This window comes from Salvia hispanica, chromosome 2 (assembly GCF_023119035.1).
Source record: "Salvia hispanica cultivar TCC Black 2014 chromosome 2, UniMelb_Shisp_WGS_1.0, whole genome shotgun sequence".
NCBI lineage: Eukaryota > Viridiplantae > Streptophyta > Magnoliopsida > Lamiales > Lamiaceae > Salvia > Salvia hispanica.
This window is the reverse complement of record NC_062966.1, coordinates 37420656-37440883: the sequence shown is the minus strand read 5'-3', so window position 1 is coordinate 37440883 and position 20228 is coordinate 37420656. Positions and strand designations below refer to the sequence as shown.

Genomic DNA, 20228 nt, shown 5'->3' with positions numbered 1-20228 from the left:
GTGAGTGATAATGAGTTAGTAGAACATGAGGTTCACTACAAAAAATGGTAAAATTGAAAGGTGGCAAATTTTTAGGAATGAACGGAAATGAAAATAAGTGACAAATTTTCAGGAACGAAGGGAATAGTATTTTATTTATGTTTTTTACACATTTTTCCGTAATTTATTATGCCCTCACATTTTTTTACCGTAATTATTTTTGGGATATACTCCCTTTGTCTAAAAATAAGAGCCCCATTTCTTTCTATCTAGCACAAGATTTAAGAAATGTTAATAAAAATGGATAGAAGAAAGTTAGTGAAATATGAGACTCACTTGTATATATTAGTTTTAAATGATATGTGAGTAGAATGAGTCAGTGGAATATTGGTGCCTCTTACATTTATAGTACTAATAATGAACCGAGACTCTTATTCACGAACTGACTAAAATCGCAAAACGGAACTCCTATTCGCGGACACAGTATCACATGTGATTAGTTTTAATTTATAAATCTTCATCTCGGCAAATCAAAATAATTTATTATTACGGAGCACATTTTTATAGTGTGGTTAAACTGAGAAGTAAGTAAGCGATCATGCCCCCACATAGTCTTCTTTTATATGATTAATAATTGTTTCTCTTTTTTGTAAAACTAATCCCTTTATCTTTTTGTTTCCCAATCACATAAATTTCAATTGCCCCGTCGAGTTTGATAAAGACTAAGAACAAGGGAATTTTGAGATATACATATGTCACACATGTTAAATAGATGTTATCTTTAAGGATTTGACATTGGTGGGCATCTTCTTTTTTTTTTTTACAATTTAAAATTTATTTTATTTAATATATATCAAGATGTCTAGCTTAAATGGTGAATTTAAGGTACCAACGAACTTTCTTTAACTAAAGCTACTAGGTTCAAATAAATATATATTTACTCCACACTTTCGTGCGACTACACATTATTTGGCTAAATTATCAGTTAATGATTAAACGATTTATTGATTAATTTTCCTTGGTTTCTAAGAGAAAACGACGAAGTTTCCTATAAAAAGATAAAGGTGTTGATAAGATCAAAGGTTTATGTTTTCTTGAATGATATGATGATTCTTAAATGTTATTATAATCTTGAAGTATGTATAATAGCATGATGCATTGCATCTAAAAGATTCCGGCGATGAGAGTAAATATAAAATAATCAAAAAGTAAAAAGTGTTTTCTCAACTTATTTTATTTTACGGTTATGATTTAGGGGTTTATGAAGTGGGATTAGATTTGGTTGTGATAATGACTATACATCTTTTAATATTTAAATAGATATATTGATATAGTCTCTTTTCATGCGTACATGACTCATCACAAGCGGTTTTATTCGTTATAAAGAATTGATTTAATTTTAATAATCTCTCCCTAATTTGCTAACAGTAACACTATAATCATAATATGCCACATAATAAAGTAGTTAGTACTATTAATGTAGATGGTTTGTTTTTGTAGATATACTAAAATGACAAAAATAATAGACAATTTTTTAATGTGAATATGGAATAACATAAAATGGCCTATTTTTGAGGGAGTATGAAAAAAAAGGGTATTAAAGTGAATAGATGAATGGATAGTATGGGGTCCAATTCCATTTGAAAAACGTGGAGGATTTAATCTAGACATGTTGGGGAATTGTATGGCTACTAAATTTCTACTTAAGAATTATGTAAAAGAATTAATGCTTCACATAAATAAAGCAATTTTCTCATGATCTCAACCACCCACAAGAAGGCATTTTTTTAATGAAATACTGTTTATTAAATTATGTATCAAAAAGTTAGCTCCCCATTTCCCCTCAATTATGACTTAAAGTTAGGTTTATGGACTTTCTTGCAAAAGAAAAAGTGGTTCTAATTTATAGGATTTAATTTTGTTGCAAGTCAAGTAGTTTATGCAGCTAGTGGCCCCATTTATTCAATGTTTTACTTAAATAACAAGTAATTCGAATTAATCAAATATTTGCAAGCGACTTGTGTAATTGCAATAGACATAATAGTAATAATTGAAATGTAATTACTCTAGTAAAGTTGCATTGATTATATGAGAGAGAGATTATGAAAATGTGTATAAACACTGAAATGGACGCACAATTAATGTAATCAACTCTTGTTTACTCATTTCCAAATTTTCCATGGAACTATCTCAAGACTTTTTTTGTTAATAAAAAAAAAAGTGGGGGTATGGATTGGAGTGAAAATTGGGCCTTGGATTAAGAAAACATAGAAAGCAAACAAAATCAATTAATTAAATTGGGCTACATCAGCCCATGGAAAACGTCTAATGTCCATATAATACTAAATTTGGCCCAACTTCGATTACTGTTAAGGAGTATCCTATAAGTTATCTTTAACAAAAATAATTCAATAGCTTTGTTAAAATATAATTTTTTTTATAAGTATATATTGATTCATAGATTCTTTAGGTGAAATTGATTCCTATGGAAACCCTTTTGTTGACACACAAAAAATGGTGATAGATTGTGAAACCTGCAAAAGTAGTACTCCCTTCGTCCGTGAATAGGAGTCTCATTTTTTCATTTTAGTCCGTCCACGAATAAGAAATCCGGTTCACTTTTACCATAAATGATAGTAATAAGGTTTCACCTTCCACTAACTCATTCTACTCACATTTATTTTAAAACTAAAACACACTATTCTTCCACCCACTTTTCTTAACATTTTTTATAATCCGTGCCGCCCATGAATGAGGCTCCTAATGGCAGACGGAGGGACATGAATCACATAATAGTTAACAAGAATTGGAACTACTCATTAAAACAATCGTCTCTAACTTATCAAGCAAATATCGACCTATGTCATAGACTTACCGAACACTAAATTGTGTTCGGTAAATAAATCACAATCTCCTAGCAAGCGATTGATTGTCATCTTGTTAATTATCACAAAATCAAGCACGATCAAATACACGAACTTTACATCATTAGACGTTTTTATTTACTTGTCCTTTCAAAACAAATATTCTGAGTATGAACCTTGATTGTTGATGAGTAAGGTTGAGCATAGGATCCAATGATTATCGACTACTATTTCAGAGATAAAATCATATGCCAAATTCGAAATAAAATATATTGATCAGTTGATTTTTCTTGAAAATCTAAAGAGCTCACAATCCCAATATTTTTTGCATGCCTCCATATTTATTAATTTCACGACACTTAATTATAGTTGAAGGAAAGGTTAAAAAATGCAAAGAAATAGTAGTAATTTAGGAATCTTGCTTTGTAGTTTGTAGCCTGTCAATGGGGAATTAAACATTAATGTTTAATTAATGACTGCCAAAATTTGTATAGTATAATAAATGTTTCAGTCCGTGCGACTAAGACGAGACTAGTTGTCATTATTATGAATTAATAAGAAATTAAGACTAATAACTAATGTCTCATTTTCCTATCATTATTTAATTGGACGGTTGTAACTTGTAAGTAAGCAAGCTTGTTTTAGCTTCTATCATTTGTCAAAGTTTTAATTTCTCATTTATCCAAACTATTTTTAACATTATAAAACGACCTATTCTCTCTCGTTTCACATAACATGTGCTATGTGTATCAGTGTATGTAACGTTTGAGGATTCAAAATGATATTTTACAATTTTTTAGGTAAGATTTTTATTGAATAGGAACCCAAGTGAATCTCACAACTTCAAGAAATTTGCAAATACTAGAAAAAAATTCATGTAAGTATAAATACTTACCAACTCATTTTTGTTAAAATAAAATAAAATAAAATAAAAATACATGAGCTTTTTAATTTTTTTGGATGTTGGCATAAGTTCAAATTTCATCATCGACTAATGACATGTTTTCGGTGATACTTTTCTAATGGTATATAGGTGATGTGTAGATCCAAATCTCAATCTAACAATAAATAATACTCAAAAGCATAACATTGTGAATAAAATTGCAAAGCCACCATCCAAAAAATTCTAACGATAATTTATATCGAACTTGGGGAGTTATTGGCCAACAAAAGTTAAATTACGCCAAATTTTAAAGAAAACAGAATTCTTTATCTTTTTTTACCAAAATAACAATCTATGTATTTACAAGTGATTAAGTTTATTTTCATTAGTATACAAAAATTGCAAATTCTCAAATATAACTAATTCAATAATAATTTTTAAAAAAATATACAATATAAACAAAAATTACTAAAATACCCTATTTTTCAGAATTTTGCAAAAAAAAATTAGTATTTTAGTCCTCCAATAGAAATATTTATTTATGCAAATATTTTTCCATCTCTCTTACTTTACCTTTATGGACACCACCATTATTTTTCTTCTTTTCTTTTATTTTATTAATCATATACTCCCTCCTTCCCATGTTACTTGTACTCTTCCATTTCATTTAGTCACAAATTACTTACACTATTTATAATTTAAGTTAGAATTAATGTATTTAATTATTATGTTAGATTAAGTTAAGAACTCATTTATTAAGTGATGTCTCATTACACTTAAATTTTAATTTAATTATACTAAAAAATCAATCTCAAATTTACAGCATAAAATGAAAAGTGCGAGTAACACGGGACGGAGACTAATGTTGTATTTATGGGACAAATGAAATATCTTCAAATGCACTACAGTATATTAAGTACCCCATCAGCTTCGCTACACTGTTTGGTTGTGATATAATTCTTGGAAGTATTGAAATTAGATTTTGGAATATAAGTATTTATTTAAAGAATTAATTAGTAGTGAGTGTAGCAGTTATTATTTGGGCCCACGCCCTATCGTTGTTGGTTGTGCCCAGTGCACGTGCAGGCCCACCACACAGATATTGTCCAAACTTACTCTATGGTAAAAGATAAAACATCATTTGTTACAATTGTATAAATATTTAACCAAATGCTAACAAACAATCCTTCCTATTCCTATCATATTACTATTACTACTACATCAGTCCCCAAATTTTAACACATCTCACTTTTATCATTTTTGATAATGGACCCTATATTTTACTAATCCATTCCTATTCACATTTTATTATAAAAACTAATACTTTAAAAGTAGGACCCAGATCCCACCGACTTTTTCAACTCACTTTCCATTACATTTCTTAAAATCCGTGCCGAGTCAAAGAGTGTCAAAATTTGGGAGACGGAGGTAAAGTACTATCCTACAGACAACAGACTACACTTTTTTTTTTTTTTTTTTTTTTTTTTTTTTTTTTTGATAAATGAACTTTTTTTTAATTGACCACAACTCTTATTACTCTATTTCAATTCATCAGACATTTTAGTAACAATAAGTAGTATAAACAATCCTTTCAATTCTTATATCGACTTTATATTTTGGTAGAATAATAGTACTAGGATTTATAGTTAAGGCGGAACTTTTCGACATAGAGTTTTAGAAATGAATGTTGTGTGTGTTAAATAAATAGATAAAAAAGTAAGAGAGAGGAAAAGGTAGAGAGAATAAAGTATAAAGTGAATAAAGTAGAAAGAATAAAGTAAGAAAGAGAAAAAAGTTACCATATATAGAAATGACTCAACAATAAAAAAACTTATCGACATGAAAAAATGTCTCAAATATAAAAAAACGAATGGAGTAACATTAATTAAATAATGTAAAAAGTAAAAACTCTATATAACAGTGAAGTCAACGGCGCAAGGAAAATTTATAACGACAAAAAGCGCGGCAATTATGTGGGCCCCAACCACAACTGTCCATGCCAAGTGTGTTACTTTCCCTTCCCAATGCCAGCCAAAATACCAACTAATTAAAACTTATACAGTTAAATTCTATTCATGTTAGCATATTCCCCACAAATAAAATATTTTCACAAAATAATGATTTTTATCCGGAATTTCCCACTTTAGGCAAAAGGGCAACTATGTATTCCAATCTTCACATGGTCCAGTTGTCTACATCTTTTTTCTTGGACTAATAATGACAATTATCCAAAGTAAGCGAAATAGAAGTAAATATAGATTGAAATTCATCATTATAATACATTATTACACTATTTAATTATTTTGACACATGTCTTTGAGTACTTTTGGTGATTGTTAGCACTAATTTGAGATAATTTATATATTCATATCTCCTTCTAAAAAGAAGATTTTTTTGTACTAGAATTATATTAAGTTTAAATTAGTAGAAAATAAAAAAACAGGTCACATTGAAATAAACTAATCATTATAATATTCAGGTCCAATTAATAAATTGTTCATTAAAGTATGAATGCAAGAATAGATCATGCTTAATTAAACAGTGATTTAATTTATTTTAATTCTACACAGCTAAGTGAATCCACCTGGAATAAATATAATCATCATCAACTCAAAGTCTAGTGATAATGATAATGTATTATATTAAATTTACTTGACAGTTTAGCCAAAAAGTGAAACTATCTTTTTAATTAAAACAAACAATCTCAAGGTTACTTGTTCACTACAAAAATTATAAAGAAAGTAGTTCAGCAAGACTAATATAATCTCCTCTCTCTCTCTTGTGGCAGTCACTTTCTCTCTTTTTACACTGTCTTGCTGTTGCAGTTATCAGTCAGTAATCACTTTGCCCCTTATTTTCAGCCCAAAAAACAAACAAAAACCAAAAACAGGGGAAATTGCAAAGCTCACACCTCCTGTCTCCTTCCTCTTTCTCTCACTCCCTCCATCAAATCATCATACTCTATTCATAATCTTATTGCTGGATGCCATTTTGTTGTAGCTGACAAAATTCAGCCAAGATTCGATCTTGGTGCCCAATTCCACTCCAAAGATCCCATCTTTTTTGTTGGGCATTCACCAAGATTTGGATCTCTGCCGCAGAAGCAAATGGGTCGTCACAAAGCTTCAATCTTGATTGCTCTTCTTCATCTGCTCCTCCTCAAAATTAAATCTTTTGCTGCAGCAGAGAGTTACCCATCCCCTTTGAATTGCACAGACACAACTCGCTTATGCACATCGTTTCTAGCCTTCAAGCCCTCACCGGAGCAGCCGCTGCCGGTGATTCTGAGCATGTTTGATGTGTTGCAAGAAGATGTAACAGTGGAAGGAAATGGGAGGGACTACGTTTTCATCAAAAAGAACTGTTCTTGCGCTCTGGGGCTGCGGAAGTACTTGAGCAACACAACTTTTACGGTGAGAGAGGATAACGGCTCTGTTTATGGCCTGGTGAGGGAATCCTATGATGGGTTGGCCTATTTTCCCTCGAATGTCACTAGGGCGGCGAGGAGAGGCTCTGTGGTGTCGCTGAGGCTGATGTGTGGGTGCTCGAGTGGGCTGTGGAATTATCTGATGAGCTATGTGATGCAAGAGGGGGATAGTGTGGAGTCTCTGGCTAGCAGATTTGGAGTTAGTATGGATAGTATTGAGAGTGTTAATGAGATTGCTAATCCTGATAATGTGACTGTTGGAGCTCTCTATTACATACCCCTGAATTCTGGTATGTTTTTGCAGTTTCTTGATTTTTTGCTGTTTTAGTGAAATCATTGGTGTTTTGTGTTTTGGTGGATTCTTGTTTTGAGTGGCACTTGGTGTTATTGATGATTGTTTATGCATTGTTCTCAGCAGACAACAATTAGGTTTGTAAAGTTTCTAACTTGGTATGTTAAAAGAAGAAAGATTATGTTTTTTGTCGAGATTGAAGTGAGATTTATGTTGCTTTTGTGTGATTGATGATGAAGTCGAGTGTAGGCTTGTCAATTGGAGCAAAAAAGGTTTGGTGGTGCTTGTTGGAAGGTGTGGTTTGGTATGCTATCTAGGTAGTTCAAATTAGGTTAAATTTCTAGTTTAATACGAAGGTCATGAAGTTACACGATGTCGTCTGAAAGGAGAAATGATTTGCTTTCTGATTCTAATTCTAGAGTTGAATTGTGGTATGATTCTTGACTTTGATTTGGGCCGCTGAGATTTGGGTAGTGCTATCAAATTAAGACTTGAAATGCTGTTGCTAGCTGGTTCGTAGGAGCTAGTAGTGTGATCGGTGGTCTAGATCGTACTGTGCATATCTCGAACTATGCACTTGAAAAGGTCCTCTTCGAATGACTGAATGTAATGATTTGGTAGTCTGCTGTCAGCTATGAACAATTATGAGGGAGTGAGCACTAACTCGAATAACAAGTTTCGTGGAGCTGACTAGTTGGTCGATTTCCTTATTTTTCATTCTGACTTTGATTATAACCTCATTTCAGTTCCCGGTGAACCTTATCCTGTAAAGAATGACACTAACGCGGCTCCTGCTCCAGCTCCATCTGATGATGACATTGTAGGTATGTAACTTTCCTCTGCAGATGTGCTCGACATTTTTGATAGCTTCAGTAACGTACGTGATTTGCAATCTCGTCGATTTAAATGATCTAAAAGACTGAACGCATATCTCATAAATGTTTAGTCTAATGTTTGGCAGGAGATCAGGTGAACAAAAAGAGTCACATACCGTATTGGTGGATCATTGGAAGTCTGGCTGTTGGTTTGGCTCTTATTATCATGGTGGTGCTTCTTTTCGTCTGCTTGAGATCATCGGGCTGTTGCAGGGGATCCCAAGGAAGCCAAGCAAAAGACTCCGATGGGAAGAGCTCTCACAAATTTCAGATTCTGCGAAACACAAGTTTCTGCTGTGCTTCAGGAAGGTCGGTATGTGGCAAATCTGGAGACTTCCAGCGGCCTAATGGGGAATCTAGCAATCGGCATATGAACATCCCCACAGGTATAAACATCAGACCTTCCGAATTTAAGTCACGTTTCACTTGAATTAGCATAACTCCTTAATTAATCCTCATGAGCAAAATGTTGCTACGCTTCTTTAATGACTTGTAAGAATCGAATTCTGAGCTAGGAAGTGATGTTTATAGCATAAATGAAACACAACTATCAGATAATGAAGCTTTGTATGTGGTGCTTTGCTTTCTCCAGTTATAGGAACCGATGTATTTGAGGTGGAGAAGCCGTTAGTTTTCACGTACGAAGATATTCTGTCTGCAACAGACGGCTTTTCTGAATCTAATCTCCTGGGACATGGAACATACGGCTCCGTGTATTATGGCCTACTAAAGCAGGACCAGGTCTGCTACGCTTTTGAGTTTGCTAATGATGATATCGAACATCTGATAAATTTCATGAACAGAGTAAACATGCTTGAAATTTCAGGAAGTTGCTGTTAAAAAAATGACTGCTACGAAGACGAAAGAATTCATGGCAGAGATGAAAGTTCTATGCAAAGTTCATCATACAAATTTGGTAATGCTGATCACTGTTCTCTGTCCCGCCTTTCCAAGATAAACGTAGTGTTCTTCGAAAAAGGTAGTTGACTGTTTATTTTTTCGATTTTCAAAGGTAGAATTAATCGGTTACACAGCTAGCGGTGAAGATCTCTTTCTCATATACGAATATGCTCAAAAGGGTTCGCTTAAAAGTCACCTGCACGACCCTCAGAACAAAGGTGAGCTTCCATAGCAATGTTTTTATCGAATATTTTGGTTCTCTCATTTGATGTTAAAATGTTTATTCATGATTTTCGATAGGCCATACATCACTATCGTGGATAATGAGACTGCAAATAGCACTCGATGCTGCTAGAGGCCTGGAGTACATACACGAGCACACGAAACCTCATTATGTGCATCGTGATATTAAAACAAGCAATATTTTACTTGATGGGAGCTTTAGAGCAAAGGTTCGTCACCTATTCTGCATCAGACGCATGCTTGCTGATAGCCAACGCGTTCTGTTTCTTCAGCTGATTGATTTTTACTCGGTGTAGATATCAGATTTCGGATTGGCCAAGCTCGTTGCAACAACAAATGACGGGGAAGAGTCGGTCACCAGAGTTGTTGGAACATATGGCTATCTAGCTCCCGAGTAAGTAGCGATGCAACTTAATTTTTCGCTTTTCCCTTTTCTCTAGATGATAATTTCACTCTTTGGTCGTATAGATATATGAGGGATGGCCTTGCAACGACTAAAAGCGATGTTTATGCATTCGGTGTGGTGCTCTTCGAGATGGTGTCCGGAAAGGAGGCCATGACAAGGAGTGCTGAGAGGCGCTCGTTAGTATCCATTGTAAGTCGCTTCGTCCACACAAATTTTTTTTGGCACATTTGCTCGAGTTTCTCTGATTTCGCACGGTGAAATCTCAGATGGTGGCAGCGATGAGGAACTCGCCCGACTCCATGACCATGGCGAGCCTGAAGGATCACGTCGATCCAAACTTCATGGATCTGTATCCCCACGACTGTCTTTTCAAGGTAAGTTTACGCTGCGAGCTAAGTTTCAGACGAGATTATGAATGCATTTTGAGCAACGTGTGTTAATTACTGTATAGTTGGCGATTTTGGCGAAGCAATGTGTTGAAGAGGACCCCATTTTGAGGCCGGACATGAAGCAGGTGGTGATATCGCTTTCGCAGATACTGTTGTCCTCGGTCGAGTGGGAAGCGACTCTCGCCGGCAACAGCCAGGTGTTCAGTGGTCTGGTTCAAGGAAGATAGGGAGGTGAGCCATGTCTGAAAGTGGATCAACAACTGCAAAAACTGCCAGTTTTGGAGTCTGTCTAAATATGATTAATTATTCATCTGTGTTTACTGTGGAGTTTTGTGTGCATAGAAAGCATAGATTTTTTTAGTGTGTTTTGGTTACTTCAATAATTCTTTCATCACTTGCTATATTCTACTGTAGTGTAGTAGTATTTTTTTATGGATGGTTTAGAGACTTCTTCTCTAATAGTCTAATGATGAACTATAAAATTCAATTATAAAAGTATATTGTAATATTACTGCATTTGTTACAAAGTCTGTATTATTACAATAGTAAGTTACAAAACACAACGTGATTAATTAATTAACTAGTAGTAGTAGATTATTTGATAGTAGTATTAATGGATTGAAGATGCAAGAGCTATTTGCAGAATGCAGCTAATATCCTACGTGGAGGGGTGAATGGTTTTCGAGAGTGAAGAACTGCAAGATTATCAATCATCAAAAGGTCTCCTTTTTGCCATGGAATATCAATGCTTTCCTCTTCCATGATTTTCAGACAGTCATGGATTACATTTTCCGGCAAAGGGCTTCCGTCGCCAAAGCTCACCCCCATCTTCTCGGAATCCTTCCGGTCGCCACCCTCCGCGGTGTAAGCAGCCGCTATGGAGTTGAACCATGTCTTGCACGGCCTTGTTTCGTCCCGTTTGATTCCCGGGGTGGGCCCCATTATCATCTTCACGCCGTTCTCCATCCATTCCAACTTTGTGTTTAACTTTGCCGCTCTGTCAGAGAAGATACGAGATTTTCTGTTACTACATTTTAGGGTTTGGATCCCTTGCTGGGGTTCCAAGCACAGCAGGAGCTACTGTTACATACATTTATTTTTTAATACTCCCTCCGTCCCAGTTTTATAGTCACATTTTGTCATAAAAGTCCGTCCCACATTTATAGTCACATTTAGAATTTTCCATATTTGAACATAAAATTTTACCCCATTATTCACTAAAATTACACCCAAATGTCATTATCAACACAAAAATAAACCAAAACACAAATAAAAAACCAAAAAGTCAACAAGGGACCCACCTTCTTCCAACTCACTTAATTTATTACACACTCCTTCATTTCACTGCATTTATTACACACTCCACTATCTCACTTTATTTATTACACACTCCACCATCTCACTTCATTAATTACACACTCCACCAATTCCTTAAAATCCGTGCCCTAACTAAATGTGACTATAAATATGGGACGGAGGGAGTAATAAATTATAATATTAAAATAATATATAAAATATAATCTTTTTTTAATTAAAAAAAAATTGATGTGTGTAACAACATCCCTGTTGTGCTTGGAGCTACAATATGGGATCCAAATCCTATGTGTTCAAAATTATACTACATTATTTGTTTTGTGAGTAATTTTTTGGATTATAAGTTTTAAATTTATATCTATAAGAAATGAACACACATTAATGATATTTCTAATTTATACATTTAATAAATATTTGTTGTAGAGTAATAGATTCTATAAAAAGTTAATTAATATCTGATCACTAACTCCTATCTACTTATTGTTTGATTAATTACTCTCTGACTAATAACTCCCAATCTATTTATTGTATGGTTTAGTTATCCACGTACAGTAACAATTTATTAATTAAATTATATAATTTCTGTAAATACAATGACTTTCGATCTTTTCTTAATTTGTTAGTATACCATTTTTAAAAATATAAATACATTAAAGTTTGATAGTACTATCTTTTTGATGGATAAATGAATAGAAAGATTTTCGCTTTTAACAAGAGAAACTTATATGCTAGTATTTCCGAATTAAAAACAACATCGTATAATACTACTAGCAGTAGTTAGTACATACCTTTGTTGAGCCACAATCTTATCTTCCGTATGAAACATAGATTTCCAGCCACGGCCAAGGGCAGATGAATCATCGTCTTCTTCCTCCGCAAATATTGTATATATCAATCCCAATTCCTCTAATTTTTCGACAAATTCTAGGTATTTTTCTTCCATTTTTCCGTACACAATATGGCTTAGAAGTATAGGGGTTTCACCCCCGAAAGCCGCTACTTCTTCGCAAAAGAAAAACAGCTTGCGAGGATACGATGGCAGCTGAAAAGCAACCACATACATTCCCTTCATAAGTATATATTGTAGAAAAAAGAAATAAGTGAATGATGCAGTTCCAACAGACGACAAAAGTTGAAAAAGTCAAAGTCTTGGAATGACTTAATTTGACTTTTTCAGCTTCGTCGGTTGAAACTGCATCAATTATGCTAGCAAAGAGGACATATGATCACATGGGACATTTCATGATGGAAATGGAGTTTCCGGTGAGGCGGGGCGTTGTTCGCAGTGTAAACCCGTCCGACTACTTCAGTCCTAGTAGAGGGGCCGCCGACATACGGCAGATCCTCATAGCCAAAGGCTTCAATGACGTCGTTGAAGTCTTCAGCTGTGGCTGTAGTATGGAAGCCACGTAATAGAACGGCGCCATGTCTCTGCAGAAGAGATTCCAGGAAACTCTTCTGCTCCTTGACGGCTGCCGGCAAAGTGCATGCCGGCATTGCCGGAGATAATACGGCCGGAAAAGTTATTCCGCCGTATTTTCTCTGAAATGGGGTTTCCACACTCTAGTGAATTTTGCGGCCATGTTTTTCTTTTCCTTCAGTTTTGCCCCACTTCATTCATAAGCTCAATCAATTTTTCGGCACCTTTAATGGTAGCCAAAATAGTACTCCTATGATTTAGGATTTTTTAATTTTTTTTTTCATGTGGTTAAAAAAGTCAGACGACCAGCCGCCAAATAATCATAATGATGTGCCAAAGAGTTGGCCATATATATGAAATTTACTACTCCTACTTCATGTTTTTGTCAATATTCATTTATTAAGTAGATTTGAACATATAGACTACACTCGTATTGTAACGCCCCGGAAATTTAAAACCCTAATCTTAGAGCCCTAGAATTAATTGTTGATAACGTGGAGTCGTGAATGCTTTAATTTCGTGAGATGAGTCTATGATTGAAAATTTGAAAAGTCAAACTAATTGATTTGATGATGTGTCATATGATTTATTTGTTGATTATGTGGCAAATTAATTGTTTAAGGGTGAGTGGGAATGTCAGAGAAAATTTCCATAAATACTAGTCAACCTAACCCTCGAAATTTTTGAACCCTAGCCCCTTTTGTAGAGGATTTCTATTTTTCCGGATTTAATTTAATCCTTGGGATATTTATTTAAATTAAGTTTTAAGAACCAATTATTTCCTTGTTTAGAGATATAAAAATCGAGCCCCTTATTTTTCTAGTGATTTTCGAAAATCACTACTTTTGGGAAGGAAGGAATTTATTTTATTTTATTTGATCCCTTACTTGATTTCCTTCCATACCTAGAATTTATTTATTCTACCAAATCTTTCCATACTTCAAGAGATCTTACCTTACTTTATTCTAGTTAATATTCAAAAATCCATGCCTTATTTATAAAGGCTAGAAATCGCCCCATACCTTGTTTTATGGAGGATTTTTCTTATTTTTAGTTTGCTCCATAATATCTTATTCTATATGGAAAAATACCAAAACAAAACCATGGCTAATTACCAAGCCTAGTTTTCGAAAATTGGGAGATATTGCCATCTTCTATTTTTGTTAATTCTTCTTCCCTACTTTACAATATTATATTATTTTATTTAATTTATGGAGAATGAGATCTTACCAAATATTCTATTCTAATTACCTAAAGATCTTGTTGGACTCTATAAATAAGAACCAAAACCCCAACCCTAGACCCATAATTTTCAGCCCCCACTCCCACATACTCTCTCAAAATTTTCTTCTTCTACTCTCCAATATTTTGCTATCGTTTGGAGAAGAATTGAAGTTTTAATCCGAAGACTTTGAAGGATCGAGCCTAATACTTGTTTTCCACCGATCGTTTTTCTTCTAGAAGGTATTTTCGTTTAAGAATTTTACTTGTTCTTCTTCTACCTTTTTCTTTTCTCTTCTCACCGATTAATCGGTCTTCTTGAACCCTCATGCATCTTGGTTGAGTGAAAGTGAGATATAAAAAGGGATGTGGGAATATGCTCGTGTATGTGTGCCGAGTGTGTGCGCGTGTGTGCATGGCGTGTGTGTGTGTGTGTCGTGTGGTGTGTGTGTGTGTTGTGTGGTGTAGAGTGTGTTTGATGATTAAATAATCTTGTGTGATAAAGATGATCTTGGTTAATTAGTAGTGATAAGATAGCTCGTTGGGAAGAGAGAAAAATAGCGAGACATGCATGAGTAAGTGTAGTATTGAACCTAATTTGTGATATGTGCCTATGTGATTTAAAAGGTGAAACTTTGGTTGCGAAGTCGGATAACGGAAAAGCGAAACTACTTGATAACTAAGCAATCGAGGTGGGCTTTACTCTAAAAACTCTCTTTTATTTTATCAAAATATTATTCGGTGTTATAAGGGTGGTTTAACTGTTATGCCATGCCTATGTTTGTTTAATTGTGATTGTTGGATATGTTATACGAATTCGGGTCTGAGTACGGGCCGCAAACCCTACCAGGCTGTGTACACGAGAGGATTGTGAGCCGTCCTTGCTAGTCGGCCGGTCTCGTGGGCGAAAAGTGTGGCCACACTTTCGTCGCACATGGATATGATTGTGACTGTGGAATTTGATGAGGAAAATGAGAGATATTTGATTGGTCAATCTATGGAAAATATTTTGTGATACTCGTTGATATTTCAAATTATAAAACTCGAGTTCACTTGGTAAGGGTGGCATAACTTATAAAATGTTTTGGCAATGAGCTCACTGAGTATTTCAAAATACTCAGCCCTGCATGTGTTTTCCTATGTGCGGGTTGAATGATGACGAGCGGTGGCGGGTGTTGAGCAGATTGATTAATTAAAAGGGATATGTTGAACTTCAAGCGTAGTTGTGTCCCCATACATAGCTATACTTTCTCTTGGTCGTTTTCCGCTGATTTTTGACATACTTTAGAGTTTCTTCTTTTGGGATAATTGCATTTTGCCTTCGGTTTGAGGCCTTAGCATCTCTTGTGACTTTGTCTTGGATACCATGTCGTACACTTAAGACCTTTTGATCGCATTTATGACATCTTCTTTTTCTCTCTTTTAAATTTCTAGGTCAAGTCTTTACTATTAAATTACTCTGAAATTTCTTTCTAGTTCTCTGGTCAATACTCTTTAAATGTAACCCTAGCCTATATTTATTTCTTTGGAGTCGGTTGGGTAGCAGTTCGCCGCATTTATTGTACCCTAGGAGGGCGGGCTGTTACACATATGGTCACTCCGTTCCATAGCAGTGGAGACAGTTTTTTCTGGTACGGAAATTAAGAAAAATAATATGTAATTAACTAAATAAAAAGATAATAAAGTAAGAGAAAGAAAAAAAAATAGAAAAAATAAAGCAAGAGAGAGGAAAAAATAAGTGAGAAGAAATGTGTTGACTTTATTAAAAAGGGAAATGACTCCACTATTATGAAAAGTACCAAAATCACAAAATGACTCCACTACTATTGAAAGGAGGGAGTATTAGGCTTAAAAATGCCAGCAGGCCCATCACTACTGATTTTAAGAAATATAAAGAAAAATAGGTTGAATAAGTTAGTGGAATATGAGTCTTAATTATATATAATATTATTTTTTTAAAATGTGAGCTACGTAAGTTGGTGGAATGTGGAACCTACTTACCATTTATAATAAAAGTGAAATATGACTCTTAAAAATAGCAAAATAGAACTCTTAACGAGGGACGAAGAGAGTAAATTTTAGTGGACAAACCAAAATGATAAAAATGGACTATTTTGTTTTGAAAGAGGAAGTTTTATTAGTAATTGTTTAAAGATGCATGAGCTAGTTGCATAGTGCAGCTAAAATCCTACGTGGAGGGGTGAATGGTTTTCTCGAGTGAAGAACTGCAAGATTATCAATCAGTAATATGTCCCCTTTCTGCCATGGAATATCAATGCTTTCCTCTTCCATGATTTTCATACAATCAAGGATTATATTTTCCGGCAAAGGCTCTCCGTCGCCAAAACTCACACCCGTCTTCTTGGGATCGTTCCGGTCTCCCCCCTCAGCCGTGTAAGCAGCTACCATGGAGTTGAACCATATTGTTACCGAGAGCCCATTGATTCAGGCCCAACAACCATCAGCTGAAGAAACAGAGCAAGCAGCTGCACTTAGGAATCCAATCAGAGGCCCGATAGCAGAAGCCCATCGTCGATCAGCCCGTGCCGGAAAACAGCCCACATATTTGAAGGATTACGTGCTGAGTTTGGGAACCGCCACGCATGACTGAACGTGTTCTCTGATGGTTAATTAGTTGGTTATTCATAGTATTGCATTTCCCATTTCCACGTTTCCATTTCTTAGTTAGTTATTGCATTTTCCCATTTCCTTTAGTGGATAGATAGCACGTCTCCTTTTCGTAGTAGTGGTTAGTTGCAGCTTCTTATAAATTGTGTACTCCTCCTTGAGGAAATCATTGAACAACTAATCCCAGTTTTTATATCTTGTGAGTTTCCTTTTCGTAAGAATTCTACTTGAGCTTTGTTAAGGAGTAAGATCCTACTCCAAAGGATCTATTCTGTAACACATATCTTGCGATGCGGCCTTGTTTCGTCCCCTTTAATTCCCGGGACGGGCCCCACTGTCATCTTCACTCCGTTCTCCGTCCATTCCAGCTTTGCGATTAGCTTTGCTGCCCTGTAATTGTACGACATTTTCTGTTACATTTTTACGTCGAACCTACTCCCTCCGTCCACGAATAAGAGTCCTGTTTTTGCCATTTTGGTCCGTCCATGAATAAGAGTCCCGGTTCATAATTACCATAAATGGTAAAGAGACCTCACATTCAACTAACCCATTCCACTCACATATCATTCAAAACTAATACATACAAGTGGGACCCCTATTCCACTAACTTTCTCCCACCCACTTTTCTTAAAACTCGCACCATTTAGAAATGGAACACCTAATCGTGGACGGAGGGAGTATTAGTTATTTCATTAGTGTGTCCCGATTTAATGATTAATAGTACTACCTGCGTTCCATAGTAGCGAAGGTTATTAACTTATGACTACGACATAATTGAGCCCAATTGGCTTATTGATGGACCGAATATCTGTAGGCTCAATTAGTTTCAGGTCCAACCACTTTCCATGTATCCATGAATAGTGGATAGTCCACAAATTAACGTTATTCACTTTTAATTTTATTAGATAGATTCTATTTTTACTAAATACTTCAACCATTTTTATTGGTTATCATACTATAATTACTAATAGGCCAACTATCAAGGATTCAAGATTATTAGTATAGTGGGCCATGGAATATATGAAACCTCAAATTGGAAAATAAAGTAAGCCCAAAAAAGTGCAGATTTAGTTAGTACAAACCTTTGTTGAGCCACAATCTTATTCGTGGTTCGAAACATAGATTTCCAGCCACGACCGAGGGCAGATGAAGTATCGTCTTCTCCCTCTAAAAATCTTGTGTACATCAACCCCAATTCCTCTATTTTTTCAACAAAATCCGGGTATTTCTCTTTCATCCTCACATACACAATATGGCTTAGAAGTATCGGCGTTTTTCCCCCGGAAGCCGCTTCTTCTTCGCAAAAGAAAAACAATTTCCGAGGGTACAACGGCAGCTGCAACAGCCACGTGCACTCTTCATCAATATCACTCCGTACACGAAAAAGTAGTCTTAATAGTAGTCAACTCAAGTTTCATGCAATGTTGTTAGAGAGAAATTTACCATAAATAGATATATATGGAGTAGTACTACTATTTTTAGTGAACAAACCACATTAAAAAAATATGACTATTTTTCATAGACAGAAAAAATATGACTATTTTTCATAGACGAAATTGGAATTAATATTGTGGAAAAAAGAAACAAGTTAATTAGATCGAGTAAGGGTATATTAGGATCACATGTGCCATTTCATGGTGGAAGTGGATTTTCCGATGAGGCGGGGCGTCGTTGGCCGTGAAAACCCGGCCGACTACTCCAGTCCGGGGAGCGGGGCCGCCGACATACGGCAGCTCCTCGTAGCTGAAGGCTTCAACGACGTCGTTGAAGTCAGCGGCTGTGGCTGTAGAATCGAAGCCACGGAATAGAATGGCGCCGTGTCTCTGCAGGAGAGACTCGAGCGAACTCTTCTCCTCCTTGACGGCCGCCGGCAAAGCACGTGCCGGCATTGCCGGAGATAACACTGCCGGAAAAGTTTCTCCGGTGAATTTTCTCTGAAATGGGGTTTTCACTCTAGTGAAAAAGTATTTTGCAGCCACCTTTTTTTGAGTTTTGGCTCACTTATTTCAAATGTATATATAGCTCGATTCCTCGATCGATTTTCGGTTCACTTATGTTAAATAACGTGATTAATTATATTCCGGCCGGCAACTTAATAAATTATAGTAATGTGGTAAAATCGATCAGGTTAGATTTGAAAAAAAGAATCTACTATGTGCCCGTTCGGTTCCCAAGATAACTTTTATCTTTTCCATTCACATTTTTAACAAAATTTTAGCTAACAATTGTAGATTTAGGTCTGTTTTGGCCCATTTGAATGGACTCCTTCTCCCCTAATCTCATGACTATCCATCTCACCTCACCCCCTCCTACTAATTAGTCCATCTCCCTCTACTCATTATTCTCCTCTCCACCCTACTCTACAATCATACATAAGACTAATTTAATCCTAGCCAAGGTCTATTTTAATGTATTTTACACTACATCTCAAGACAATTTTGTTTTATGAACCGAACAGCTACTATGTATGTTTTTGTTGATATTGAATGAGTTAAATTTGTGTCTTAGCCATTTTTACTAGATCTGATTGGCCTAAGAATAATATAAAACGAGTAGTTGCCATAACCGGCGGATAAAGAGGGTGCATAGGTCGGCTGAACCAACCCAATATTTTTAATTGTTTTTTTAGTTTTAGAATTTTCTTATTTTAGCAACAATCACCATCAAAAAATTCGACCATCCAAACGCCTTGTATTCCAATACCATCAACGCATTTCCTATATTAGCAACTCTCATGATAATAATAACTACTCCCTCCATCCCCCACTACTAGTCACAGTTTGACCGGACACGGGTTTTAAGAAATGTAAAGAAAAGTTGGTTGAAAAAGTTAGTGGAATGTGGGACCCACTTTTTTATATTGGTTTTATAATAAAGAGTGAACTACAAAAATAGTCCCTGTACTATGCATTTATCTCGCCAATGAACCCTGGACTTTAAAAATATCCTCAGGCAATCCTGGACTAAGCGTCTATCTCGAAAATGGTCATTTTTCACTGTTTCGTGACGAAAATATCCTTTTGGGGGATTTTGGGGGGTTTGGGCAATTTGGTCTTTTTACATTTTAAAGCTGATATTATTTCAGTTATGTACTAAATCTGATGTTATTTCAAAATTATCATTCTTCTTCCTTTTTGTCATCCTTCACTTTGTTTCTTTATTTCAATATAGTCTGTGACCCATGTTGTCTACATTACACAAACACAAGTCGTGCATTATAAATAAACAATAAAATTCTTGGTGATTCATGCATAATTAAGAAAGATTGCGATAAAAACAACACTAATGGATCAATAATATAATCAAAATGTTACTGCCTAAAATTATATGCATAATTTGTGTATAATTTAATTAAATATTCGTATAAGAATGCTACAAATCACGAAT

General features: G+C 35.1%; 3 protein-coding genes across 3 annotated transcripts; 1 reads left to right on the top strand and 2 right to left on the bottom strand.

Annotated features, from left to right (window-relative positions):
- Positions 1-6534: 6534 nt before the first annotated feature.
- Positions 6535-10769, top strand: LOC125208563 (lysM domain receptor-like kinase 3). The gene is made up of 11 exons (XM_048108202.1): positions 6535-7443; positions 8192-8269; positions 8407-8706; positions 8913-9061; positions 9147-9236; positions 9333-9438; positions 9521-9672; positions 9760-9857; positions 9932-10058; positions 10136-10243; positions 10321-10769. The coding sequence occupies exons 1-11, from the start codon at positions 6834-6836 to the stop codon at positions 10483-10485; spliced, it is 1983 nt and encodes a 660-aa protein (XP_047964159.1). The 5' UTR covers positions 6535-6833; the 3' UTR covers positions 10486-10769.
- A 110-nt stretch (positions 10770-10879) lies between these two features.
- LOC125208564 (clavaminate synthase-like protein At3g21360) lies at positions 10880-13173 on the bottom strand. Its single transcript, XM_048108203.1, has 3 exons — positions 12803-13173; positions 12361-12614; positions 10880-11255 (listed from the first exon to the last, which is right to left on the bottom strand). Exons 1-3 carry the CDS (start codon positions 13067-13069, stop codon positions 10892-10894), a joined length of 885 nt encoding a protein of 294 aa, XP_047964160.1. The 5' UTR covers positions 13070-13173; the 3' UTR covers positions 10880-10891.
- Positions 13174-16242: 3069 nt separating this feature from the next.
- On the bottom strand, positions 16243-19547 carry LOC125206925 (clavaminate synthase-like protein At3g21360). Its single transcript, XM_048106139.1, has 5 exons — positions 19503-19547; positions 18464-18820; positions 17924-18177; positions 17130-17231; positions 16243-16638 (listed from the first exon to the last, which is right to left on the bottom strand). The coding sequence occupies exons 1-5, from the start codon at positions 19545-19547 to the stop codon at positions 16377-16379; spliced, it is 1020 nt and encodes a 339-aa protein (XP_047962096.1). The 3' UTR covers positions 16243-16376.
- Between the last annotated feature and the right edge of the window lie 681 nt (positions 19548-20228).

Coding starts and splice junctions, on each gene's coding strand:
- LOC125208563 (XM_048108202.1), top strand. CDS start 6,834: ATGGGTCGTCACAAAGCTTCAATCTTGATTGCTCTTCTTCATCTGCTC. Junction 7,444..8,191: donor TTACATACCCCTGAATTCTG/GTATGTTTTTGC, acceptor ACCTCATTTCAG/TTCCCGGTGAACCTTATCCT. Junction 9,673..9,759: donor ATGGGAGCTTTAGAGCAAAG/GTTCGTCACCTA, acceptor TACTCGGTGTAG/ATATCAGATTTCGGATTGGC.
- LOC125206925 (XM_048106139.1), bottom strand. CDS start 19,547: ATGGTATTGGAATACAAGGCGTTTGGATGGTCGAATTTTTTGATG. Junction 18,821..19,502: donor GATGGTCGAATTTTTTGATG/GTGATTGTTGCT, acceptor ACTCAAAAAAAG/GTGGCTGCAAAATACTTTTT. Junction 17,232..17,923: donor AAGATTGTGGCTCAACAAAG/GTTTGTACTAAC, acceptor GTACAATTACAG/GGCAGCAAAGCTAATCGCAA.
- LOC125208564 (XM_048108203.1), bottom strand. CDS start 13,069: ATGCCGGCATGCACTTTGCCGGCAGCCGTCAAGGAGCAGAAGAGTTTC. Junction 12,615..12,802: donor TCCATCATGAAATGTCCCAT/GTGATCATATGT, acceptor GTTGCTTTTCAG/CTGCCATCGTATCCTCGCAA. Junction 11,256..12,360: donor AAGATTGTGGCTCAACAAAG/GTATGTACTAAC, acceptor CTTCTCTGACAG/AGCGGCAAAGTTAAACACAA.